This window comes from Vulpes vulpes, chromosome 6, assembly GCF_048418805.1.
Source record: "Vulpes vulpes isolate BD-2025 chromosome 6, VulVul3, whole genome shotgun sequence".
NCBI classification, from domain to species: domain Eukaryota; kingdom Metazoa; phylum Chordata; class Mammalia; order Carnivora; family Canidae; genus Vulpes; species Vulpes vulpes.
In genome coordinates, this window is record NC_132785.1 from 29372477 (window position 1) to 29396193 (window position 23717).

General features: G+C 39.0%; 1 protein-coding gene across 20 annotated transcripts in view; it reads left to right on the top strand.

Moving 5' to 3' along the window:
- Window positions 1-23717, top strand: part of LMO7 (LIM domain 7) — a 206671-nt gene that overhangs the window by 54569 nt on the left and 128385 nt on the right. For all 20 annotated transcript variants that reach the window (XM_072760751.1, XM_072760722.1, XM_072760756.1 and 17 more), the window contains one exon: window positions 23221-23291. In XM_072760751.1, coding sequence (XP_072616852.1) covers window positions 23221-23291 — 71 coding nt within the window. The remainder of the gene's footprint in view (window positions 1-23220; window positions 23292-23717) is intronic.

Here is a 23717-nt window from a genome sequence, read left to right on the forward strand (position 1 = left end):
TTTCCATTGGTGCCAATGGATAGATGGGGCATGTGGGTTTTCTTATCATGTTTTCCAGATTGGGGTGAAGGGAAAGATCAAGGGCTGGGGGCTTGAAAGCTGCCGAAATCAAAGATCAAAACAAAACTTGAGTCTTTCTCTGTACTGCCTCATGATGTTGAGCACCTTTTTGTGTGCTTGTCTTCCAGACTATCTTCTCTGATGAAGTGTTGAGATTATTTGCAGATCTTTTAAATTGGATTGTTTGTTTTCTAGAGTTGTATATTTTAGAAATAAGTCCTTTATCGGTTATGTTTTGCAAAAAATTTCTGTTGCTTGATTTTCTTTTTTTTTTAACTCTCTTAACAGTGTCTTTCAAAGAGTAGAAGTTGTGTCCCAGTACTTGACTGTTGTTAATGCAATCATATAATTTTTTTAAAAGATTTTATTTATTTATTGATGAGAGATGGAGATATAGGCAGAGACAGAGGCAGGCTTCCCATGGGGAGCCTAATGTAGGACTCGATCCCAGGATCACTCCCTGAGCTGAAGGCGGGTGCTCAAGCACTGAGCTACCTACATATCCCATAATTTTATTTTCTTAATGGATTCCTTTTCAGCTATTCTTTTCCAGGACTTTAAAAACCCATAGACAACATCTTAAATATATACAGTAGCAGTATGGAGTAGGGGAAAAGAATATTTTTCTTGTACCTAAACTTTATCACTTTGAAATTCTTAGCCATTTTTTTCCTTTTAAAATTTTTACCATGGAAGGCAGAAAGCCTTGTGGGAAGGGCATAAATTTAGCTATTCTTCTTGTGAAAATGTGGTTTAATAAGAGAGAAAAATAGAGGATTAGAAATCCTGTCACATAGCTAGAGGGTGGCAGAGCCTGAAGTGGACAGCAGCTGTGTCAAACCTGAAGCTTGTGCCCGTTACCACATACTGTCTATTCTCCACTCCATTTTACTTTTCTTCATTTCCTTCAGTGAAGAGCCTTCAATTCTTCGTCTTATACATAAGTGATTTCCAGTTTACAGAGAGCTTTGGATTTTAGCTATTGGGTAATCCTAGAGACTCCTTCAAGGTTTAATCTTCTGGGACATTGGGATTTTTTGGACTAACTGGTAAATTCCACCTCTGTTCAGCTATTTGTAAATTATTGTGTAACAACAGCAATAGTGGACATTTTAAGCATGCTTTCCATAACTTTCCAGTCCTTTATCCTGCAGGTAATTTCCCTAGAATTTATTAGATAAGGAGAAAATGTTTTGCCTCTGAGTATCCTTTGGTGTAGATTTTCCATGGAATTTGCCTTTCTTTTCATTTTGCATAGATTTCGTAAACATCCTGTAAAAGGCAAATGTGTCTTGGAGTAACCTGGGTTTGCAATTTCTGTGAACCCTGCTGGCCCCTGGGAATGAAGCCACCAGACCACATGTTTGAGTGCCTTTACCCCTTCTGGCTAGAGTTGACTCCTGTTTGTGCAAAGTGGGAGGAAACTGAAGCCTTATCCCATACTATTGTCTTCCAAAAGAATGCCAAAGAGAGACCAATTAAAAGATGAAAGCCTGGCAATGCATTTTAATCTTCTCATCTGCCTGTCCTCGGTGGCCTCCAGGCCCTGTCAAGGAGAGGAAGCAGAAGAGCTGTGGAATATTTACTTGGATTTGTCTTATGGAAACTAACTCAGTACTCAACTCATTTTTTTAAAAAAGATTTTATTTATTTATTTGACAGAGCACACAAGCAAGGGGAGGAGCAGAGGGAGAGGGAGAAGCAGATGCCCTACTGAGCAGGGAGCCCAATGCGGGCCTCTATCCCTAAAATCATGACCTGAGCTAAAGGCAGATTTAACTAACAGCCACCCAGGCATCCTGCTGTTCATGGCCTGTACCAAAAGGACTCATGAAGAGCATGCTGAAATTAAAGCCATGTTTTCAGGCTTACTTTTTTTTTTTTTTTTTTTTTAATATTCTTATGCGTTTATTCTTGAGAGAGAGAGAGAGAGAGAGGCAGAGACACATGCAGAAGGAGAAGCAGGCTCCATGCAGGGAGCCCGATGTGGGACTTGATCCCAGGACCCCAGGATCACACCCTGAGCCAAAGGCAGATGCTCAACCACTGAGCCATCCAGGTGTCCCATCAGGCTTACCTTTGAATGTGTAGCTCTGTGAAGCCTATGATGGTGGCTGATAGATCTAGGCATTTAAGAATCAGAAAAGATGGAGGAAGTTTTTAACAGCCTAGATGTAGATGAGGTATATGTGGACCGTATCAAATGACAAAAAATAACACAATTTAGTTAGTAATGAGTTTGTCTTTTATTTGAGGGAAAACAACCCACGGATTGGGGAAATACAGTGCCTAACAAGCAGTGGAGCACTGTTTCTGAGGGATTTGGGACAAAAGTGTGTTTTATAGCACATTAAAAGCAGTAACAGGGAAAGAGGATGTGATTGGCTTAGACGGCAAGGATTTCCTGCTAAGGCTAGCAGGTCTTGTTTTCTAGAGTAAAGTGAGCTAGCTAAAGCTGAGTCAGAGGACTGTGATTGGTGTATGTTAGGCTTCCTTGACCAGTGAAAGCTTTCTTAGGCTTAGATTTATAACAGGGCAGGACCACTGGGGTGAACTCCCATTTTGTGGGTCCTGATATGGCAGTTAACTTGACCAGCTATAATTTTTTTTTTTTTTTTTAAAGAGAGAAAGCATGTGAGTGGGATTGGAGAGAGGCATAGGGAGAAAGAGAATCTCAAGAGCCTGTTGCTGGGCTTTATCTTACTACCTTGGGATCATGACTTGAGCCGAAATCAAGAGTTGATGCTCAACCAACCGAGCCACTCAGGTGCCTCTATCAGCCATAATTATGTGTATGGAAAAGGGGGTGAAAATAGAGTAAAATGGCTACTCAGTTCTGTCCATTCACTTGGAAGAGAGGCTTCATCAAACTAAGATTTCTCTGTCATGCCCCATCTTCCCTCGCCCCCACCCCAAGGGATAAAATACATCGAAATTGGCTTCGTGTGATGGGTTTTGACCAATGGAATGTATGCAGAAGGGTCTAGGCAAAGTTTGTGGAAACAATATCAAAAAACAAATCCTTACTGAAAAAGAACTGGAAGAAAATTTAGGAGAAGGCAATATGTGTGCAATTTGTTATCCTAAGTAGAATGAGGGACACACTACAGGGTCTGCCAGCATGAAAGGTATTACCCCCATTCTGGATTTATTATTAGTGACTCTAAAAAAATTATTCATGAGAGACACAGAGAGAGACAGAGACATAGGCAGAGGGAGAAGCAGGCTCCCCGCAGGGAGTCCGATGCAGAACTTGATCCTAGGACCCCAGAATCATGACCTGAGCCAAAGGCAGACAGACGTTCAACCACTGAGCCACCCAGGTGCCCTTATTAGTGACTCTTTATAGGAAATGTTTGTATAAATGATTTCCAGTTTTATGGGAGGACTAAAACTTGACTGTGTTAGGATCTGTTTTGCCAGAAATATTTGGTCACATGATTAGCAGGCTTAAGTGACTGGAATAAAGGATGGGTAAGTTTTGAAAGGAAAGGACTTGGGAAAGTTCTACAACTGAGTAATTTGGGAGAAAGCCTAGTGAGGGATTGTGCTTCTGGGCCACCAGAGGGCAGTATTCATTTAGCAAATATTTGTTGAACTCCATGTTTCAGAGTACCATGAGAATTGTGGGAAAGGGGCATTGCCTCTGGAATGAGACAGTTTTGTACTGATTTTATACTCATTTCCTCTTTTCTCTACCTGCCTAACTCCAACAAGATGTCATTTTTTCTCTCAAACTTTTTCTTTCTCCCCAATCAGGGTTATTCTCCAGTTTTCAGTACATATCTCTGTGTGGCACTTATATTCTCTTTTCTTTTTTTTTTTAATTGAAAAATATTTGAAGGAATGTAAAACTTAATTACTTTTACCATGTGACTGGGAAATATTAACACCACTGCCTCCCAATAAAGATTTAATAGTTACCTTTGTCACATTAATATAATTATGTCATTTGTAAAGAGAGTATCGGTTGAGATCCCCCCCCCCACCTTAGCACTTATGACTGACTCATCAGAAAATAAATAGAAATCTTGAAGACAAGATTCCAGAATAGTCCTGTTAAGCTGAATTAAAGTATAGGAAGCTTATGGGCTCTGCTATACCAAATGGATGAAAACTGAAATAAACTTTATACTGTAGGTTTATGTGTTAAAAATCCCAATGTGTGCTTAGATTTCTTGTGCAAATAACAGAAAGTTCCATTTCATTCATTTCACTAGGATAAACTCCTAGAAGAGAATTAGAAGTTTCCATAATTGGCTCCCAAATTCTATGCTTATTTTTTTCTACTTCTGTTTCCTGACGCATTTACATAAACAGGAAGATCTTTTCAGTACATCAAGCACTGGGAGCTCACAGATGAATTGAGGAATATCACTACCTCATATTGTCTGGGTTTCATATCTATTCTGTGCTTCAAATCGCCATTTACATTTATTCTCTTCTCAACCAACCTGTGCATTTCCAAGCATCCCTTTTGGCTTTTACACAGTTGTGGAGCAAGCAGCAGTCCTGACAATTTTTACCGCAATCTCTCTGGTAAGTAGCTGGTTGCTGAGCCCCTCATCTTCTCTGTGTTGTACCTGTCCACAGTCTGGTCTATGCTCTTGAAGGCCTGACTTACCAACTTTTGATTTCTTTTTCTTCAAACCTATCACTGACTCCAAAATATTGAATATGTTTTTTCCACTGGCTTAACGGTTGTTCCCTATGAGATTTCCCTTCACTCTAAAACTTGTCTTTTCTCCCACTGCCCCACCCCCACCTCATCTTGAGGTTGGGGTTTTATATCTGGAATGTTTTTTTATGCAATTCTTGAAATTGATTCACATATTTAAGGAAATTCCAGAAGCGCATGCTTCGTACGCATTTACATTTTCCTCTGTTTCAGTTTTTGGTCCATCTATAGAGAAATCTGAGATTTGTTTTTCTAATTATCCAATCTTTCTCTTCCTGTGAGTTCAGGCTTCATCTTCAGAGTTCAATGCAACATCACTTCACTTAGGCTAAGAGGAAGCAGCCCGTTCCACATCTTCTTTTAAAGTTAAGCCAGTCTCCAAGAGGATAGCTTTAGAAAGGTATACTTTCCCTGCATAGCTGTGTACCAGAAGTCTATAATACCAGGGCAGAGCTTCACTTCAGTCCTGCTGTGGGAAGAAGTTGCTCCAGGGCCGGGACAAAATGCTCTGGTTCCAAATAGGATTTCTAGCCAGTGGAGCTGTAGGTGTTTCTCAGAATACAACAATTATAATCATATCCATTTTCCCAATGAGGAGCATCCCTATCCTTCTCACTCTGATTGGGTTGATACAAAGAAAACTTTGGCCCCCCAAAGAGCTGGGAAGTTGCTGAGTTCCCCTTTCTGAGGAAAGTGTGGGCCTGCCTGGGGTTTTCTCTGGCCCACTCTGTCTATGCAAGGCCTTTTGACGGGCCCTCTGGAACTGTCATCAGTAGCCCAGGCCTAAGTTTTATTGTTTAATTTGTCCTGTATTTGAAAGATCCTCCAGCATGCTGTGTTTTGTGTACATTTATATCTGTCCCACTGTTTGACACTAATGTATTTGAATGAATAAATGAAAAGCCCTGATAATTTGTCAATAACAATGGCAAACTTTTTTTGTAAGGGGCCAAATAGTAAATATTTTAGGCTTTACAGGCCATATGTCTCTGTTAGTACTACTCCATTCGTTCTGCCCACTGTAATGAGAAGTCTCATTGTAATCGATCAGAATCTGTGTTTCAATAAAACTTTATTTATAAAAACAGATGGCAGGTCTGGGTTTGGCTCTGAGGCTCTAGTGTGCCTATCCCCTGCTTAAGATGTATTTTTCCATAAAATTAGGCTTATAAGTTATTTTGACTCCTATATTGCTTTAACATAGCACTAAGAAAATGCTATAAAGTATATTGATTTTGTTGAGTGGATGGCTAAACAATTGTTTCTAATCACTGGAAAATAATTATAACTACATTTTCTGTTAATATTTCTTGGAACTTTTCATAGAATATGTAAGAGATCTTTTATATTTCTAAGTATTTATTTTAAATTACAGTTAAAATTGGAGGTTTAATTTTAGTAAATGAAAATTTTGGTAAGTCCATTTATTTTAAATTACAGTTAAAATTGGAGGTTTAATTTTAGTAAATGAAAAATTTTGGTAAGTCCATTTGAAGTCCATTTAAGTAAAACTGGAAGGTTTTTCTTTTTCTTCTCTCTCTCTTTTTTTTTCTTAAAGATTTTATTTATTTATTTGAGAAAGAGAGAGAGAGAGAGCGCACAAACACGAGCCTAGCAGGGTGGAGGAGCAGGGGAGAGGGAGAAGCAGACTCCCCACTGAGGTAGGAGCCTGTTGCAGGGCTCAATTCCAGGACCCTGGGATTATGACATGAGCTGAAGGCAGACATTTAACCAATTGAGCCACCCAGGCACCCCTAAACTGGAAGGTTTTTCTCAGCCAAACTGTAACTGAGAAGAGTGTTTTCATAGAGCTTTAAAAAATTAGTTTTGCTTCAGGTAATGTGAATATAGCCAAAATATCTCACTGTTTCTAGACCAATGACCTAATGTTTGAAGTATTATTCATCCCATCAATCTCTTGGGTGTGTATTGGGTAGAGGATATTTGTTTAGTTTCAAAACGCAGGATGGTTTATCATAAAAAAATGCGGGATTTGTATGTTCTTGGCCTGACTTACTGTTAAATGTAATGGAAATGTTTAATATCATGTAGGGGTCACCTTAGCAGCCACTTGACCCATATGTCCTTCCTGTCAGCCTTTGTAACTATCCAACATGGAGGAGTTTTGGTCATAGTGCTTAAACTGGGCCTCCTAGTCTGGTGCCCATACTTCCTCCCAGATCTTTCTCCTCTGCCTCTGGAATGATTCTGTGGTTTCAACTTCTACCCCTTCCTAGGTCTTCCCTTTGCCTCTTTCCCATATGAGAAACCTAGTCCTCTTTTTCTCCTGCAGCCTTCCCCTGTGGGTTTGTTCTTTCCCACACCCTGCATACCCACCAGCTGGAAGCAGTGGCCACTTCCAGACAAACTGGAAAGTTTACCTAGAAATACCTAGCCTTATGCCACTGGCCCTACTTGTCTAGCACTACCTCCTCATTTCATGCTGACCTCTTTGTTGGTCCTCTTTCTTCAGTGTGACCTTGAGCATCTGCCTCACTGTGTTCCTTCTTACCCCAACCTGGCCATCATCCGGGTAAATACCGTGTAGAGTGGGATGGCCCTCAGGTCCTCCCACCATGGAAACCATGACTTTAGCTTCTACTCCAGGCTCTTTCTTTTAGGTCTTAATCCTGGATTCATGGGAGGGCTTCACTTTTGCATTGTTAAGTTCCAGCATCTCTTGCTGCAGCCTGCTCAACATCTTACCTTGCAGCATCAGCCAATCCTGCTTAGTCAAAGCCTCCTTACTTTCTTCCTTCTTACCAGCCTCTTGTCTTTCCTTCCTTTGCCTGCTTAGCATAGTCTGCACAGTCTAGAACTAAGCCACTTTCTTTTTTTTTTTTAATTTTAATTTTTATTTATTTATGATAGTCACACAGAGAGAGAGAGAGGCAGAGACACACGCAGAGGGAGAAGCAGGCTCCATGCACCGGGAGCCCGATGTGGGATTCGATCCTGGGTCTCCAGGATCGCGCCCTGGGCCAAAGGCAGGCGCCAAACCGCTGCGCCACCCAGGGCTCCCCTAAGCCACTTTCTTGATGCTGCCTTCAAACTTGCTTTCTGATCCTTTCACATTTACCTGGGAAAACCAGACTGTTGGCAGTCTGCTCAGGTATGCTTGGTCTGTACCAGCTGAAGGTCTCCTGGACCCTTGTTCTGTGGAGTGGGTCATTAGCCAACAGACCAGCTAATTTCAGGGCCGTTAGCCCTCGCAGTGTCTCTTATTTAAGAGGTTATTTACCTGTGATCTGCAGGAGGTCTACTATCCCCTAATTCTTTTCTAGTTGCTTTAGGATTCTGCATGCTTGCATAGAGCTTCTCATGTTCCCTCTGGTTACCCAGTCAATTTCAGCTCTTTCAACCTGAAGCCTCACTTCATACCAGGTATTAAATGGCTATGCCTCTCCAAATAGTGACTTCCTGGAGAATAACCTCTTTCCAGGAGATTGAACTCATTTTGTCAGACTTTTATCAAAGGCAGATAGCACTGGTGACCTTCGGTTTTATTTTGACTTTAGACTTTGATTAGATGATGAAAGAAGGCCTTTTAGGCAAATGCAAAGTAGTTCAGAGCATTTCTCCTAGACAAGCTAGAGTTAATAAGGCACTATGCACCCTATTACACTCTCGTGTAATCTGGTCTGCTCATTCTAAGGGTTAGGGGTACGTTGTTATAAAAGCTGTAGCTTTGCTTGATCTCTCACATTGAGATGCTGGGGATTGTTCTGTACGGTTCTCCTTCATTCATGATCAGAGCTATCATTTTGGGTCAAGTGTACGGGAGCTGAATTACCTAGCCCTTTGTGGTAACACAGCCTGGAGTATCAGCTAAGGGTTCAAAAAAGTAACATTAGTTTTCATGACGGAGACAGCGATCCTTCCCATCAACAAAAGCACTTATTAAACAATCACATTTTGAAAAATCTACGAATACAGCTGAGTAAATAATGAAGGCAATTTTAACTATTTTTGACGAGTTGTTTGGGGAAGACATTTTAAATAGGTATTCTATTATTAGCCTGTTTGTGAAATACAGGCTTTCATTGCGTGGCCATTGAGGAATTCATCAAAATTTCATATCACCTGTGTGGGTCCCCATTGTCCGTGGCTGCCATCTGGCTCTGCTTTTGATGGGGGTGATAATTATTTCATGCAGCACCACCAGTCCTCCTCCCTACCTTTTCTGAATCTGTTTTCCTTCTCCTCTGGCTTTTCCATCCTCTGCTTCCATTCTTTGTGCCAGGATGTATGGTAACTGTCCTCCTCTGTTAGGGGAGGAGAATGTTAGTTGATGCTGGTTTTTGGCTTTTCTCTTTCCCCTCAAGACATTGATTAGGTCTCTTCATGTGCTGCCAAAAGCACTCCGAGTGTTTTTCCGCATTGTAGGTACCATCTGTCTGATCTGGGACTCTTGTTTTCTGAATTGTGGCCTGAGAGACAGTGAAGCTGGTTTGCTTGCCTAGCTTCTCCTACTTTCTGTGGCTCCCTTCTGTGGATGTTAGGTGGTAACCTGGTCTTGCCCTGTCTTGTCACACCTATGTTTGTTTATTTGTTTTCTTTTCCGAAAAGTCAAAGTGTTTTTCCTGATTGGTATCAATCTTTTGGTCTCTGAATCTGAAATAAACCTTTTCTGTAATGCCTCAAACAATAGTCTCTTTTCTTTTAGACTTTTGCCTTTAGAAGAAGTTAATGATTTCTTATTCTTTACAAGAACCTGTGCCTGTAACTCAGTGTGGAGGGAGGGAGAAGATGTGTAGAACCTTGATGGAGGTTCCTGACTTCAATAAAGTTTATGTCTAACACAGAAGAGAAGATGACTAAATTATGGTCACATAAGGCAGAATGGCCAACTACTGAATTAGTGGCTCAAAATCAGTGTCACAAAGATGTAGAGGGAGAAGGGATTTTTTTTTTTAAGATTTTATTTATTTATTCATGGAAGACAGAGAGAGAGAGAGAGAGAGGCAGAGACACAGGCAGAGGGAGATGCAGGCTCCCTGCAGGGAGTCCAACGTGGGACTCAATCCAGGATCACGCCCTGGGCTGAAGGTGGTGCTAAACCGCTGAGCCACCTGGGCTGCCCAAGAAGGGATCATTCTAGAGCAGTAGTGTTTGGGGAAGACATTTGAGTTGTTAAGATGGATGAAGGTTTGGAGGACACTGAATTCTTGTGTTTAGGCAGAATCTGGAATTTATGTGTGAGAATCCAGGGGAGAAAGGCCCGAAGGCAGTAGGAAAGCCTTCCTCTACAGACCAGATGGACCTTTGAAAGATTTTGAGCACTGTGTTTTTTTTTTTTTTTTTGTGACAAAAGCTTTTTTAATCTTTAAGGAGCAATAGGCATTAAAGTAGAGTAGATATGGAGGAGAATAAGGCAAAGCAGTCAGTAGGAGGTACTGAAGTGTTACATCTGCTACAAGAGAAGGCTAGACCTTGGTGCACAGAAGTATGTGGACTTGGAGTGACGAGGAAGGTGAATTCTGATGTTTTGGGTCTGGTCATCAGGAGAGTGTTGGTATCATGATTTCACTAACGAAGTGAAGTGTGGCAGTTCAGTCTTTGGTGACAGGGTGAGGTCTATTTTAACATGCTGGCTTTGTGGTGACATAAGGGTGCTCAAGAGGAAATGCTCAACTGTAAGCCATGAATATAAGACTGGAGGGATGTTTCAGGGAAGGACCAGAGTTGTAGGATGAACTGCTTGGAGTTTATACTGGAATGAACAAAGTTTAGAAGGTGGAGGAAGAGCCCTGAGCAGGTGAGCTGAAGAAGAATTTGAAAGAGGGAGTGGTTGGCAGGTCAAGCTTCACAGTTTCGAGGAGGATGAAGTAACCATGAGAAAGCTTACAGATTAACCCATGCTTGCCTGCCTCCCACACATCCTGTCACACCCAGCTGCTCTCTGCTCTGGATCCTTCTGGGTTTTGCCTGAACATCCAGGCAAAGATCTTCAGTTTGTTACTATTGGCTGTCAGCCCGTATGATCTGCTTTCTGGAGAGTAGTTCTAGGCTTGGAGAGCAGACTTGATCTATAATCTAAACCCAGAAGCCTCACGGGACCCAGATTCATGAGCTCCTTGGTGGCCTATCCCAGCCATTGAGAGGAATCTTAGAACTCTCACCCAATCAAGGTGAATTACATATATTTGGCCTAGACTATTTTCTGTATCAGGGGTTTGCTTACTCCTAAAATGCAGACCATTGCATTCTGGAGCTTTTATTATGGTAGAAAGTTGTTCCATGTAGTAGTCTACGTTACACAGATAGTATACTTTAATGTACAGATTTTTCCACCAAAAGTCTCAGCATCTGTGTGTTCCAAAATCAGTTTTATGTAGAATTAACAAAGGAGATGGACAAGTGGTATTAACATTAAAAAAAAAAAAAATCAGCTTTATTGAGGTATAATTGACACTAAAATTGTAAGATCTTTCTTTTTTTCTTTTCATCAAATGTAGCTTTGTTTTGTGTTTTTTAACTATTTTGTTGTATTTTTTATGTACTTGGATCTAGTTGTTAAAAGTAGAGGACAGTATTTCCAGGACTGCAGTTTATTCCTTTGCAGTACCAAAAATGTGCCAGCAGGCGGTAGCAGGGAACAGGAACTAATTTCCTACTTGCTTTCCTTAGCCTTACAATAAAGAGCCAAAAAGCTTTTGGAGCTGGGAGGAGATGCGGTGATGTAGTCCAAATTCTTTTTGTAAAAAGAAATAAAGACTCATAAGAAGCCTAGATACCTAACACTAAAACCGTGTTTATCAGAGACCATTCTTAGCAAGACTCAGTAAGGGTGCTTCTGAAAAAGGTAGACTTCCAGGTTTTAGTCCAGGCTGTTTGAATCAGGACCTCTTAGAGAAATGCCTGGATTGTTCTAGAAGCAACACAGGTGATTTTGAGTCCATAAGCACGAGTCCTTCCTACAGGGCAAGAGTAGTGCTAGACCTTGAGGATAAAATGAAAAACAAAAACAAAAAACCAAAACCCATGTTGTTTCAAAGGGACATGGCTGCAGGGGCCAGCCTGATAGTGTTCATGAATGAAAAAGGGTAGGTGTTAGCCAGTATGGGAGCATAGGGTTGTAACTGTTTAGAAAGTGTGTTCTCTCCAGAGTAAACTATCATTGACTCAGGGACAGCCTGTTGGGGCGATGAGGTAATGCATGCCCAATGTTGTCAGATGCTTTCCTTTTTAAAGAGAAGCTAGCATTCCAGAACTTTGGTTCATATTTCCCAACTTCAACATGTTGTGTAGGCCAAACAAAACATGTCTACAGGTGGGAATCAGCTTGTGGGCTGTGATTTCTCCTTTAGGAACTTCCGCCAATAGGAAATCATGAATGTGAATATACGTTTGCCAACTGTGCTGAGAACCTCAGGGGTAGACATGAGTGAAAGGTGAAGGGGGTCAGAGGGAGCCATCAACACTGAGAGAGGTCAAGCTGCTTTCCTGAACTTGAGTTCTTGTGGTCACCAGTGTGTGTGTATGTGTGTGTGTGTATATATATATATATTTTTTTTTAGTAAACAGTCTCATTTATTCTTTTGGGCAGTGTCTTTCCTCTGTGTCCCTAAACGGGAACACGCATACCAATCTTTTTATGTCTCAATATACTAGAATAGTGTTAAAAATTATTCTCAGTACTTTAACTTTTATAGCTTTGAAACAAGTGATTCCAATAAATAGAAATAAATTATTACTCATCAAGGATGTTTTAAACTGGTGCACATGGGTACTCATTTAGGCATTAGACCTTGGCTCAGATCATGATCTTGGGGTCCTGGGATCAAGCTCCATTTGGGGTTCCCTGCTCAGCAGGGTATCTTTGTTTCTCCCTCTCCCTCTGCCTCTCCCTACTGCTCATGCTCTCTCTCTCTCTCTCTCTCAAATAAATAAAATCTTTAAAGATTTTTGAGAGTGAGAGAGAGAGAGAGAGAGACAGAGATAGTGAGAAAGAGCAAGAGTCGGAAGCAGAGGGAGAAGCAGACTCCTCACTGAGCTGTGGTCCTCTTTCTTACACCATAAGTCTTTTATGCTTTGAAACCATAGAAGTAAAGTGAATTATCAAAAATAAATGCATGTAAGAGAACTTAGGGGTATGGAATTGTTTAGATATTATGCAAAGATAACACATTTGAAGATGGAAAGATACAAAAAGTGAAAGGAAATATCGTAATTTAATATTCAAATATCTGCGTAAGATAGAGGGGATGGAAATTCCACTTTGGAAATTTAGTCCTGTTTCTATGAAATTATATATAACTTTTTAAGGGAGGTAGGCATTTAGAGTACAGAAATTACTTTATTGGCTTAGCACCTATTGAACATCTTTTGTGTTTGGGGTATGGATAATATCTGAGGCTTTTTGGAAGTGTCTTTTTAAAAATCAACTTTTTTTTTAATTTTTAATTTTTAATTTTTATTTATTTATTCATTAGAGACAGAGAGGCAGAGACACAGGCAGAGAGAGCAGGATCCATGCAGGGAGCCCGACATGGGACTCGATCCTGGGACCCCAGGATCCCGCCCCGGGCTGAAGGTGGTACTAAACTGCTGAGCCACCTGGGGTGCCCCAAAATCATCTTTATTAAATTTCAATAAAATGTACACATTTCTAGGTGTACTATTTGAGTTTTTAAAGAACATATTTATTGAGATATAATTCACATACTATACAGGTCACTCTTTTTAAAGTATATGGTTCATTGGTTTTTGGTGTATTCACAGAGTTTTGCAACCATCATTGCTGTTTAATTTCAGAACATTTTCATCATTCTAAAAGAAACCTTATACCCATTAGCAGTCACTCCCCATTCTTTTCTTCCCCTAACCCTTGGCAACCACTAAGCTAATTTCTGACTCTATGGATTTGCCTGTTCTGGACATTTCACATAAATGGAATCACACAATATGTGATTTTTTTTGTGTGTGTCTGGCTCTTTTCCCCTAGCTATATGTTTTCAGGGTTCGTCCATGTTGTATCATGTATTAGTACTTCATCCTGTATTATGGCTGAATGTTACTCCATTGTATCAGAATATGGTTATACCATATTCTACTTATTCATTCATCAGTTGATAGACATTTGGGTTGTTTTCATGCTTTGGCTAATGAGTAATGCTGCTGTGAACATTCATATACAAGTTTTTGTGTGGACATGTTTTTATTTCTCTTGGGAATGTGATTAGGAATATATTGCAATTATCTTTTTTTGCTTCCTATTAATTGTTGAATGGAAGGAAGGTTGATGGATAGGTACCAGAAGGACTGCATTAGGGATCCCTGGGTGGCTCAGCAGTTTAGCACCTGCCTTCAGCCCAGGGCATGATCCTGGAGTCCTGGGATCGAGTCCTGCATTGGGCTCCCTGCAGGGAGCCTGCTTCTCCCCCTGCCTGTGTCTCTGCCTCTGTCTTTCTGTGTGTCTCATGAATAAATAAATAAAATATTTTTTTAAAAAAAGGACTGCATTGTTAGTTTGCAATAGGAATCCATTAAGAATTATTTAGGGAATGCTTGTGTTAGTGATCACCTCAGCTCCATTCCTTAATACAAAACATATACTGGAGACAAAGCATATCATCGATGTTAGAGGTGTAACTATCAATTTGAAGTTCATATAAAATGAGTAGTGACTCTCACCTATAATATAGACACACTCTTTTCCCCAAATGAATGTTTCCCACAGTGATGACTCTCATAGTAATTCACAGGGAGATAAGCAGATAATTGTTGAGACTTGCTAATGTGTGTGTGAGATGTTTCTGCAAAAAAGAAGGATGTCTCTTGACTCTTGAGAACCCGTGATTATATTAAGCATTTGAACTATACTTAAAATATCCTGATAATGAATGTTCACATCTATGTGTGCCTCATGTGCTAGTTATTTAAAAACTCCTTCCTTGATCTAGAAAAAAAAACTAATAATTTATGCACTAGACTAGTCTTTTGGTAGACTTTTCCCCCTTGGAATATTTTTTCCTATTGTCTGCAACAGCATACATTGGAGTATGAACCTGTATTTATAGACCAAATGTAGCTTATACTTTACCCTTAGAAGTAGTTTTTGTGATTAACAGAACACAAAATAGAGCTGTAAAACCTGGGCAAATTTTTGCGTGTGATGTTTTCAGTGAACTCAACTAGCAACTACTAACTTGTCTTGGATTTCATATCTAGATGAAACCCAGCACATAAGTTGTCAGCCCTGGAACAAATTTTCCTCTTCCCTTGGTTTTATTCAGTTCTTTCCAGTTCAGTTTTTGGCTTGTAAATGATTATGTTTTAGCCAAAATAATTTGGGACTGTACACTAAAAGTTACTACTTGTATAGGAAGTGGCCACTTCTGGAGAAGAAATTATGTTTAAACTCAATTCTTTTGTTTTTGTACTTTTAAATTGGAGCATAGCTGACATTTGGCCTAATGATGATTGAATGAGAATTTTAATGGTTATAAAGACAGTTGGCTTTTAATTATCTGGGGGTTCAGCTGAGAGATTCACATTTTGCTGTTTTCCCTCTTGACTTTATGAGGGCCTGGGGGTCTTTCCCAAGAGAAGGTGAAGTGGGAGGTATAACTTAAATGAATCACCAAGACTAAAGATTTAAGGGGCAACAGGACAGGAAAAATGTTTAGATTTTTGACCATTATGAAACTTCTCATTCCATTTAGAATTCAGTGATCTATGCAATTCTGATTACCAGTGTTTTGGAAGACTGGGAGCTGGCTTTGGATTTGCTCTCAAGTGATATTAGCATTGGCAAAGATAGTCCTAGAATACTCCAGGATATTATGTAGTACGATGCCAAATCTTCAGACAGGCCAGTGACTTGAGAATTATATTGCTTACAGCAATGTTATTTGCTGAATATACAATATAAGTTAACCAAGAACATGCTGTAATTCTGAGGGTTAACCACATTTTAAAGAGATACCCAGCCTTAAATACCATTTTGACTACACATTTCAAAACAGGGTTAGGTATGTAGGTATGTATGTATGTATGTATGTATGTATTTATTTATTTATTTATTTATGACTTTATTTATTTAGTCATGAGAGACACACACACAGAGAGAGAGAGAGAGAGGGGCAGAGACACAAGCAGAGGGAGAAGCAGGCTCCATGTGGGGAGCCCGACATGGGACTCAATCCCGGGTCTCCAGGATCACGCCCTGGGCTGAAGGCGGTGCTAAACAGCTGAGCCACCCGGGCTGCCCAGGGTTAGGCTTTTCAAGAGGAATTTCCAAGAATTACTTCATCTTACTTTTTATATTCCTAATGCTAATAAGCACCATGTCAGGCACGTGCAGAGCGATTGTCATTACATGGAATATCTGAGTATTTCCTTAGTACCTTAGTTAGAATTAAGAACATTAATTTAAATGGGAAGTCAAATTCCAACATATTGTTTAGTCTGGAAAAAATTTCAGGTAGCAAATCCATAGTGGTAACAAGCTCTTAACTTTGAACATTTCGTCCAAGAATGTTCCCTTTTGAAAAGGTATTATCACTAGAGTGATATGCTTCCATGGACTCTTGTGATTGCTTTAAAAATGGAATTTGGCATCCGGGGAAGGCAACTGTGAGCTGTGAGAAAGTGGAGGAAGGGCAGAGGCAGAGGGAGAGAGAAAATCCCAAGCAGGCTCCACACCCAGCATGGTGCCTGATATGGGTCTCCATCCCAGGACCCTGAAGTTTATGACCTGAGCTGAAATCAAGAGTAGGATGCTTAACTGACTGACCCACCCAGGTGCCCCCAAAATGAATTTTAATGGAATAAGGGAGAGATAGGTGTTTTTAATTCTTTGACAGCCTTAGAGATTGACTACAAAGCATGGCAGATGGGGCCTGGGGCTTCAGCTATGGTGGTAATGCCCTATGTGGACCCTCTTATTCAAAGGTGAACACTCAGTCATATCCTGGAATGGAAAATTTAAGGTAGAGCCATCTTTTGTGAATTGTTTCGTGATGTGGGTCCTGTGTTCCACAGTGACTTCTGGTGGTAAATGTTCCTTGGGTATTTGTTTTGTTGGTTGAACTTTCAACTATCAACTTAGGTTGAAATGATGGTCACAATGATGATATGAATGTATCTTAAACATGATCTAGTAGTTGACCAGTTAGAATGTAACTTAATTTGGAATTAGTTGTGGGTTCAGTTGAAGCTCATAGCCTAGATTTTTTGCAAACTAGCCTAGTTTTTTTTTTTTTTTTTTTGCAAAGTAGCCTAGTTTTTTTCCCTCTCTTAAAACAAGTTCAAATGGGCACTGTGTTTTTATACTGTGATTCACACAAAAATATGATCAAGAGTGCTTTTTGGATTCTGAACATCTTTTACATGGCTGCTTAAAAGGAATCGAAAAATTTAAACAAGATGAGTGTCTGCTGACTTGCATTAGTGGATGTTTTGCTGATAACCAGTCTGGTATGAAGTGGTCTTTGAGAAGTTCCCAGAATGTTTGGGATTTAAGTCATGTGGATTATGCGGTCAGAATTGGAATGGAGAGATGCAGTGTTAGAGAAACGTGTTGCTTATATTGGTGGTAAATTTCATCCAGCCAGAGGATTAAAATAAAACCATAAACAAAAGTAGAGGGTATGTAGGTAGCTTCCATTTGTTTATTGAATTAATATATTTCAAAAATATTAATATATTTCATAGGAAAAGAAATGGCTTTTTTGAAATTTCCAAACTTGCACTTACTGTCTGTGATAACTGATAGATATTTTCTTCCACAAAATATGCCTTTTAAAAACTTCCTATCATGGGTTTCTCTGGAGATTGCAGCTGGTAAGACAGGTTTGGCAGCAATGTTTATGCAGAGTATGCTTTTGGCCTGCTGCTCCACCCTTAATGTACGCAGAGTAATTAACTCCACTGGAAGCTTCTCACCCAAGAGCCTCACTTTTGGTCCTGCTGCTGCTTAGCTTCTTTCCTGTAGGATGGCCAGTCAACACACAGGACACGTGACTGGAAAAAGCACTAGTCTTGATTCTAGTATGTATTTTTGCTTGTTTTTTTTTAGAGGAATCAAACATTTTTACACATCACTTGTATACTATGAAGTACATAGGGCAAATATTTGTTTTTTGTTTTTGTTTTAATTAGGGGACTGAGCAGTGGATTGTCAAAAGTGTGTTGAGTAAGATTGGTCCAGGATTAAACCTCAGATCTTTTTTGTCTGATATACCTCTCAGGTTAGTTCAGGGAATAGTTCTATTCAATTGCATTAGGGAAATATGGAAAGCGGAAAACACCAAGTTTTTGTAGAAGGCAAGGTGTGGCTGTTTGACTACACAGTGATTATGACTCTTGTTTGTGTTGAGTTCTGATAACTTAAGAGAGAAACACATAGTCTTTATGTATTTAGTTACTATGAATCACAGCCTCGTTACGTAAAATGTATCACACCTCAAATAACTTGCTAATGAGTAAGGTCAGAATTATTGAACGCAATAGTAATTGTTAGATTAGAACTCCTAGATAGTTTGTTCTTTCAAAATTCTGGAATTTAAGCATACTGAATTCTTCTTAAAATAAGGATGGGTTTAAATTTTAAAGTTATTATTTTTTAACAAACTGCCTTCACTCTATTTTGAGTTCCTTTACAGATCTCTGTAATTTTTATACTTTCCAGGATAGAGAAAGTAGTCTGGTAGATGTTTATAATGTAGTAAATCAGTTTTTTTCCTTTAATTAAAGGATATTATGTCTGGCAAAACAGATTTTTGTTTGATAAGATGAAACTCTGTATCTTCATTCTACAGATGGATAGAAACAGTTAATTTTTCTAGCTAACATTTGTTAGTGCTCTTCCTGAGTCAATCAAGTGTTGACCGCCTCATCTACTTCATCTCACTTAATTCTCAGTAACCTATGAAGTAGGTACTTTGTATCTCCAATGCACAGTTGAGAACAATAAGGAATTAAGTTGGCTTGTCTGGAGTTAGATGTAGGAAATAGGAGGGCAGGGAGACCAGGGGCTCTGGAGCTTGACCTGGCCCCACCTGGCAGTGGTAGATGCCCTATTGTAGTTTCTTAATGAATGTGGTAGTCTAGCCCGAAAATTCCTGCTATAAATTTGTGCTTTCTTGGGGTATCTGGGTGGGTAAGTCAGTTGAGTATCCAACTCTTTGTTTCATTTCAGGTCATGATATCAGGGTGGTGAGATTCAGTCCCACTTAGGTTCCCTGCTCAGTGTGAAGTCTGCTTGAGATTCTCTCCCTCTCCTCTACCCCTTCCCCTCACTTGGTCTCCCTCCCTCTCTCTAAAATAAATAAATAAAATATTTAAAAATACATAAATTTATGCTTTTTTTAAAATTAAAACTCTAGGATAACCTTTTTAATTTCTTTGGATGGGTCTTAGATGAGTTTATATTTACATGGTTATATAATTGGCTAATTAAAAATTCTTACAATAATCAGACATTTTGAATACTGAGGTTGAGGTAGCTAGCGTATACAATATGAACATTTTGTACATGAAAATGTCCAGGGAAACTCTTAAACCACGTAAAGATAATTTTTCATTTTATTACTGGTAGAGTGTCATGTTTGCTCTTTCTTTCTCTGCCTCTCACACATGTAATCATTATGTATTAAAATCCAGTTTTCTTTTATCCAGGAACATTGTAAAAAAAAAAGTTATTGGAACATTTTTAAGTTACCAAATTATCTTTTGTACCAGAAACAGTGGAGGATTATTTAAGAAGATATATTGCATGGTCTAATACACTAATTTAGATGGAAAAAAAATCTATATACAGATTGAAGACAATTTTTTAAAAACTTTCTGAGCCTTTTCTTGGTGAAAGGGGAAAAATTAAGGATTATTGAATTTAAGGATTATGTAGATTTCATAGATAATGAGAAAAATTGCGTAGCATAAAAATTTCCTTTATCCTTTAAATGTGGAATCGCTTCTCGGCCTTTTGGCTAAGATCAAGTGTACCCTTTAAATGTGGGAGATACAGGAAATTAACTCAAATCTGATGGTTTCTGACCTTTTTGAAGTTTTTAAAATACTAATTAATTTGTATATCTATTGCACAAGAAGCAACTGTGGTTGTTACTGAATGTAAATAAGCAAAAATTTGTTTAAATAAGGTACAATTCTACCACTTAGAAATAATTACTGTTAATGTATTTATTCTATATTTATTCATATAACACCTACTATAGAGTTATAGTAATTGGTATACTCCATGTATTACATAAATTACTTTATAATGAATATATTAAGTATTCTTTTTTTAAAGATTTTATTTATTTATTTGAGAGAGAGCAAGAGAGCATAAGCAGAGGGAAGCAGCAGAGGGAGAGGGAGAAGCAGAGTCCCTGCTGAGTGGGGGGGCCCAATGCGGTCCTCCATCTCAGGACCCTGAGATCATGACCTCAGCCAAAGGCAGAGGCTTAACCAGCTGAACCACCCAGTGCCCCTACATTAAGTATTCTTTACAAGTAATCTACTTTTATGACATTAGTTTAAATTTCATATAGTTTTCTGTTTTATGGTTATATCGTAATTTAACCAATTTCTTATTGGGCATTCGGTATGCTTATAATTGTTGCTATTACACAGCATTAGCTGTGAAACAATTCTTGCGTCATGTCTTTGTGTTCTTGTCATGTTGTCTTAGTATACATTCCTGGATCTGCACTTGGTGTGCTTTAGAGTATGCAAATTTAAGACTTCAAACATATGTCACAAATTACATTCTAGAAAGGTGGTATCATTTTATAATACCTTCAGTAATGTACAGGGTATGCTAGATTCCTGTGTCCTTAAAATATGGACCATTATTTAACTAAATCTTTGTTTAGCTTTTATATTCTGTCTTCTTTATAAATACAGTATAAGTGGAATCTGGTTTTACATATATGTATACATATATATGTATGTATTATATACGAAAGTGTATAATTTACACACATTGGAGTACATTAGTATATTGACATATGGATGGGGGTGGTCTGAAATCCATGAACTTTGATTTTTGCCTTTCTATAGTCTTTTTTTTTTGGAAATAAACCATTCTGGATACTTGGGTGGTTTTCTGAATATCTCTGTATTTCATTATTTCTACTTAATATTCTTACTGTAACTTGGCTCTATATGGTGCAGAGGTGTTCCTTGGAGAGTTAATTATCAGAGTGTGTTGTCAGAGTGCTAACTTGAAAGTTGGTGCTTATGATGAGGCTAAACTCTACGATTGTTAGCTACCCTCAGGTATTTGATTGCATGCAAGCTAATTAGTAGGAGATATTTTCCTTGTTTCAGATGAGTAGATGGGTTCAGAGAGGTTATTCAACTTGCTTCAGATCACACAGTTCTTAGGTAATGAAAGTGGATTGTGAGTATACTTTTGTCTGACATGAGCCCTTTCTCTTTCCATTTTGCCATTTGCTGCCCTGCCCTCTTGACTAGCCCCATCCAGGGCTGTAGATTGTCACTCCTCACTGCTATCCATGTGTCTATAGGTACAATTCTTCTTTCTTTTAACTCACTGCTTCTAATCTAAGTTAATTTAGGAAGTTAATCACCAGATTGTGTCAGTGGTGAATAATTAAGTATTGGTGGCTCTGAGGGGCTGTCCTATGACCAGAAAGAATGGACTTTGACTTCTGTTTTGGATGTTCCTGGAACATTTTCATCCTTTTTTTGACTTTGGGTAGGAGTTCCCAGATAGATATTACTATGTTTTCACTAGTTGGGGTCAGTGTTCATCTTTTTTTTTTTTTTTTTTAACATTTATTATTTTTTTTTTTTAGAAAGAAATGTAAAAAACTAAGTGGGGGTGGGTGGGCAGAGGAGAGAGAGAGAGTCCTCAAGTGGACTCCCCGCTTAGCACAGAGCCGGACATGGGGCTCGATTCCAGGACTCTGAGATCATACTCTGAACTGAAATCAAGAGCTGGATGCTTAACTGACTGAGCCACCCAGGTGCCCCTCAATGCTCATCTTGAGTTTATTTTGAATCTATTTGGGGGAAAATTCAAGATAATTTGTGCTGCACAGGTTACTTGGGATAATCCATGAGCCACTCAAGATTTTCCCCAAAGAAATGTACCATTCTGGATGTTTTATTGCGTTTTTAAATTGTCTTTCACTTATGTGGCTATGAGGTCCCTGAGGGAAGAGCTGCTTGCATTTTTTTTTCTTTAGATCTCCACCCACTATCTAGGTAAGTGCCTGTAACAGAGACACTCAGTGAAATGTTTAATTCATGAGGCATTATAGCCTTTCTGTAGATTAATGCTGTGTACAGGAAAGGATCTTCTACTTCTTCTTCTTGTGTTTGAGTGTGTTACCTCCTGGCCCAGGATCCTGCCCATATTTTAGAACCAGCTTATTAGAAACTAACTTCTATTCTAAATATAACTGCTGTTCTGTCAATTAACAATTTGCTATAGTGATGTTGGGCATCATGGAAAAGTTGTGGAAGGCATACAGGAATTCTAGGTGGGATGAAAACCTAGCAGTAGTGAGTGAGGACTGCAGGAGCCTGGCAGCTCACTTAGGGTTTAAGATCAGGGGCTTCCCAAATCAGATTTCCTACATGGTATTTCTTCCCTGAGTGGCAGATGGAGCAAGGACTCCTCCTCACATGTGGTGGATATGTCTCTCGGGCTGCTGGGATCACCGCTCAGTGCACTCTGCCCACACCCTTAGCTGTGGACCCAGTTTCAGGAGCTGTTCTTAGAAAGCTTTTTCCTACAGTGGCCTCCATATTCTCTGCTTCTCTGTCTTAAGGTCCCCTTTCTTCCCAGCTATTCTACTCTTGAGAGACAGGATCTGTAGATGTTTTTCCAGTAGTTTTGCTAAGGAACATTGGTTGTGGTTAACTGTAGGTGACCTTTATATGTTATAGCCTTAAGTGGGGGAGTTGTCTGTTTAAAGTCTGTGCATCTTCCATGCTTGTCTTTTGTCTCTCTGTTTCAGGATTTAATAGCATTCTCTATAGGATGTTTCAGTAAATGTAGCTCATTACACATATCAGGGCCATATCATGAATCCATTTAAGGAGAGTCATGCCTTTTGCAATTTAGCATTGTCACGAAACTTGAGGAATTGAAGGATGGGATTGAAATTAATGATGTGCATAAATAGTTGATATTTCAAGTTTATATCTTAATCTCTTTTTATTTACTCTTGGTAGGCTAGATTGCCCATAGGATTTTTATAGAAAAGATGTTGGAAATGTAGCTTCTAACTACTGTTGATTACCCATAAAATTGTCCCACTACAGAAAACTCTCATTGTGGTTTTTTTTTCTGTTTACATTTGTTCATACTATAAAATGGTTAATCTATCTCTTTATAATATAGAACCATGTGTAATTTCCTATATGGAATGACTTTCGATGACATACGTATATCTTTCAAGGATAACATTAGATGCACATTAATTAATCGCATGCTACATTTGACTTGTGTAGTAACTCTGATTAAGAGAAAACTAATGCCCAAATCTGTTTTTCAGGCAGTAACAGAGAAGAATTTTGAAACAAAGGATTTTCGAGCTTCACTAGAGAATGGTGTTCTGTTGTGTGAGTAAGTATTTAAAGCAGTTAAAAAATAATTCAAAAGCAAAGATGTGTATGTGTGTTGTTAGTTGTCATCACTCCCTCCCCATGGCCACCATAGTCACAGATCTGTTTTCTTGGTAACAAGTGAGATTTGATCTCTGCAAATTGACACCCCTACAGTACCAGACAGTAGGAAGGAGTTATCAGTCTCTGCATCTAAAGATAGCATTGGTGAAATATATATTATTTTAAATTAATAAACAAGAAAGGTTCTGTTATTGCTTGATGGGCCAGTAGGGGTGGGTGGTTCAGGAGGAAGCCGTATTACATTGTAATACTCTGAATATTTTAACATATGGAATTGCCTGGTTTAAAAGTTAATAGAAGACTTTTTTCCTCTTCAGTTAATAGTGATGCTTGTAGAACAAGTTTATGAAGTAACAAATTTTTC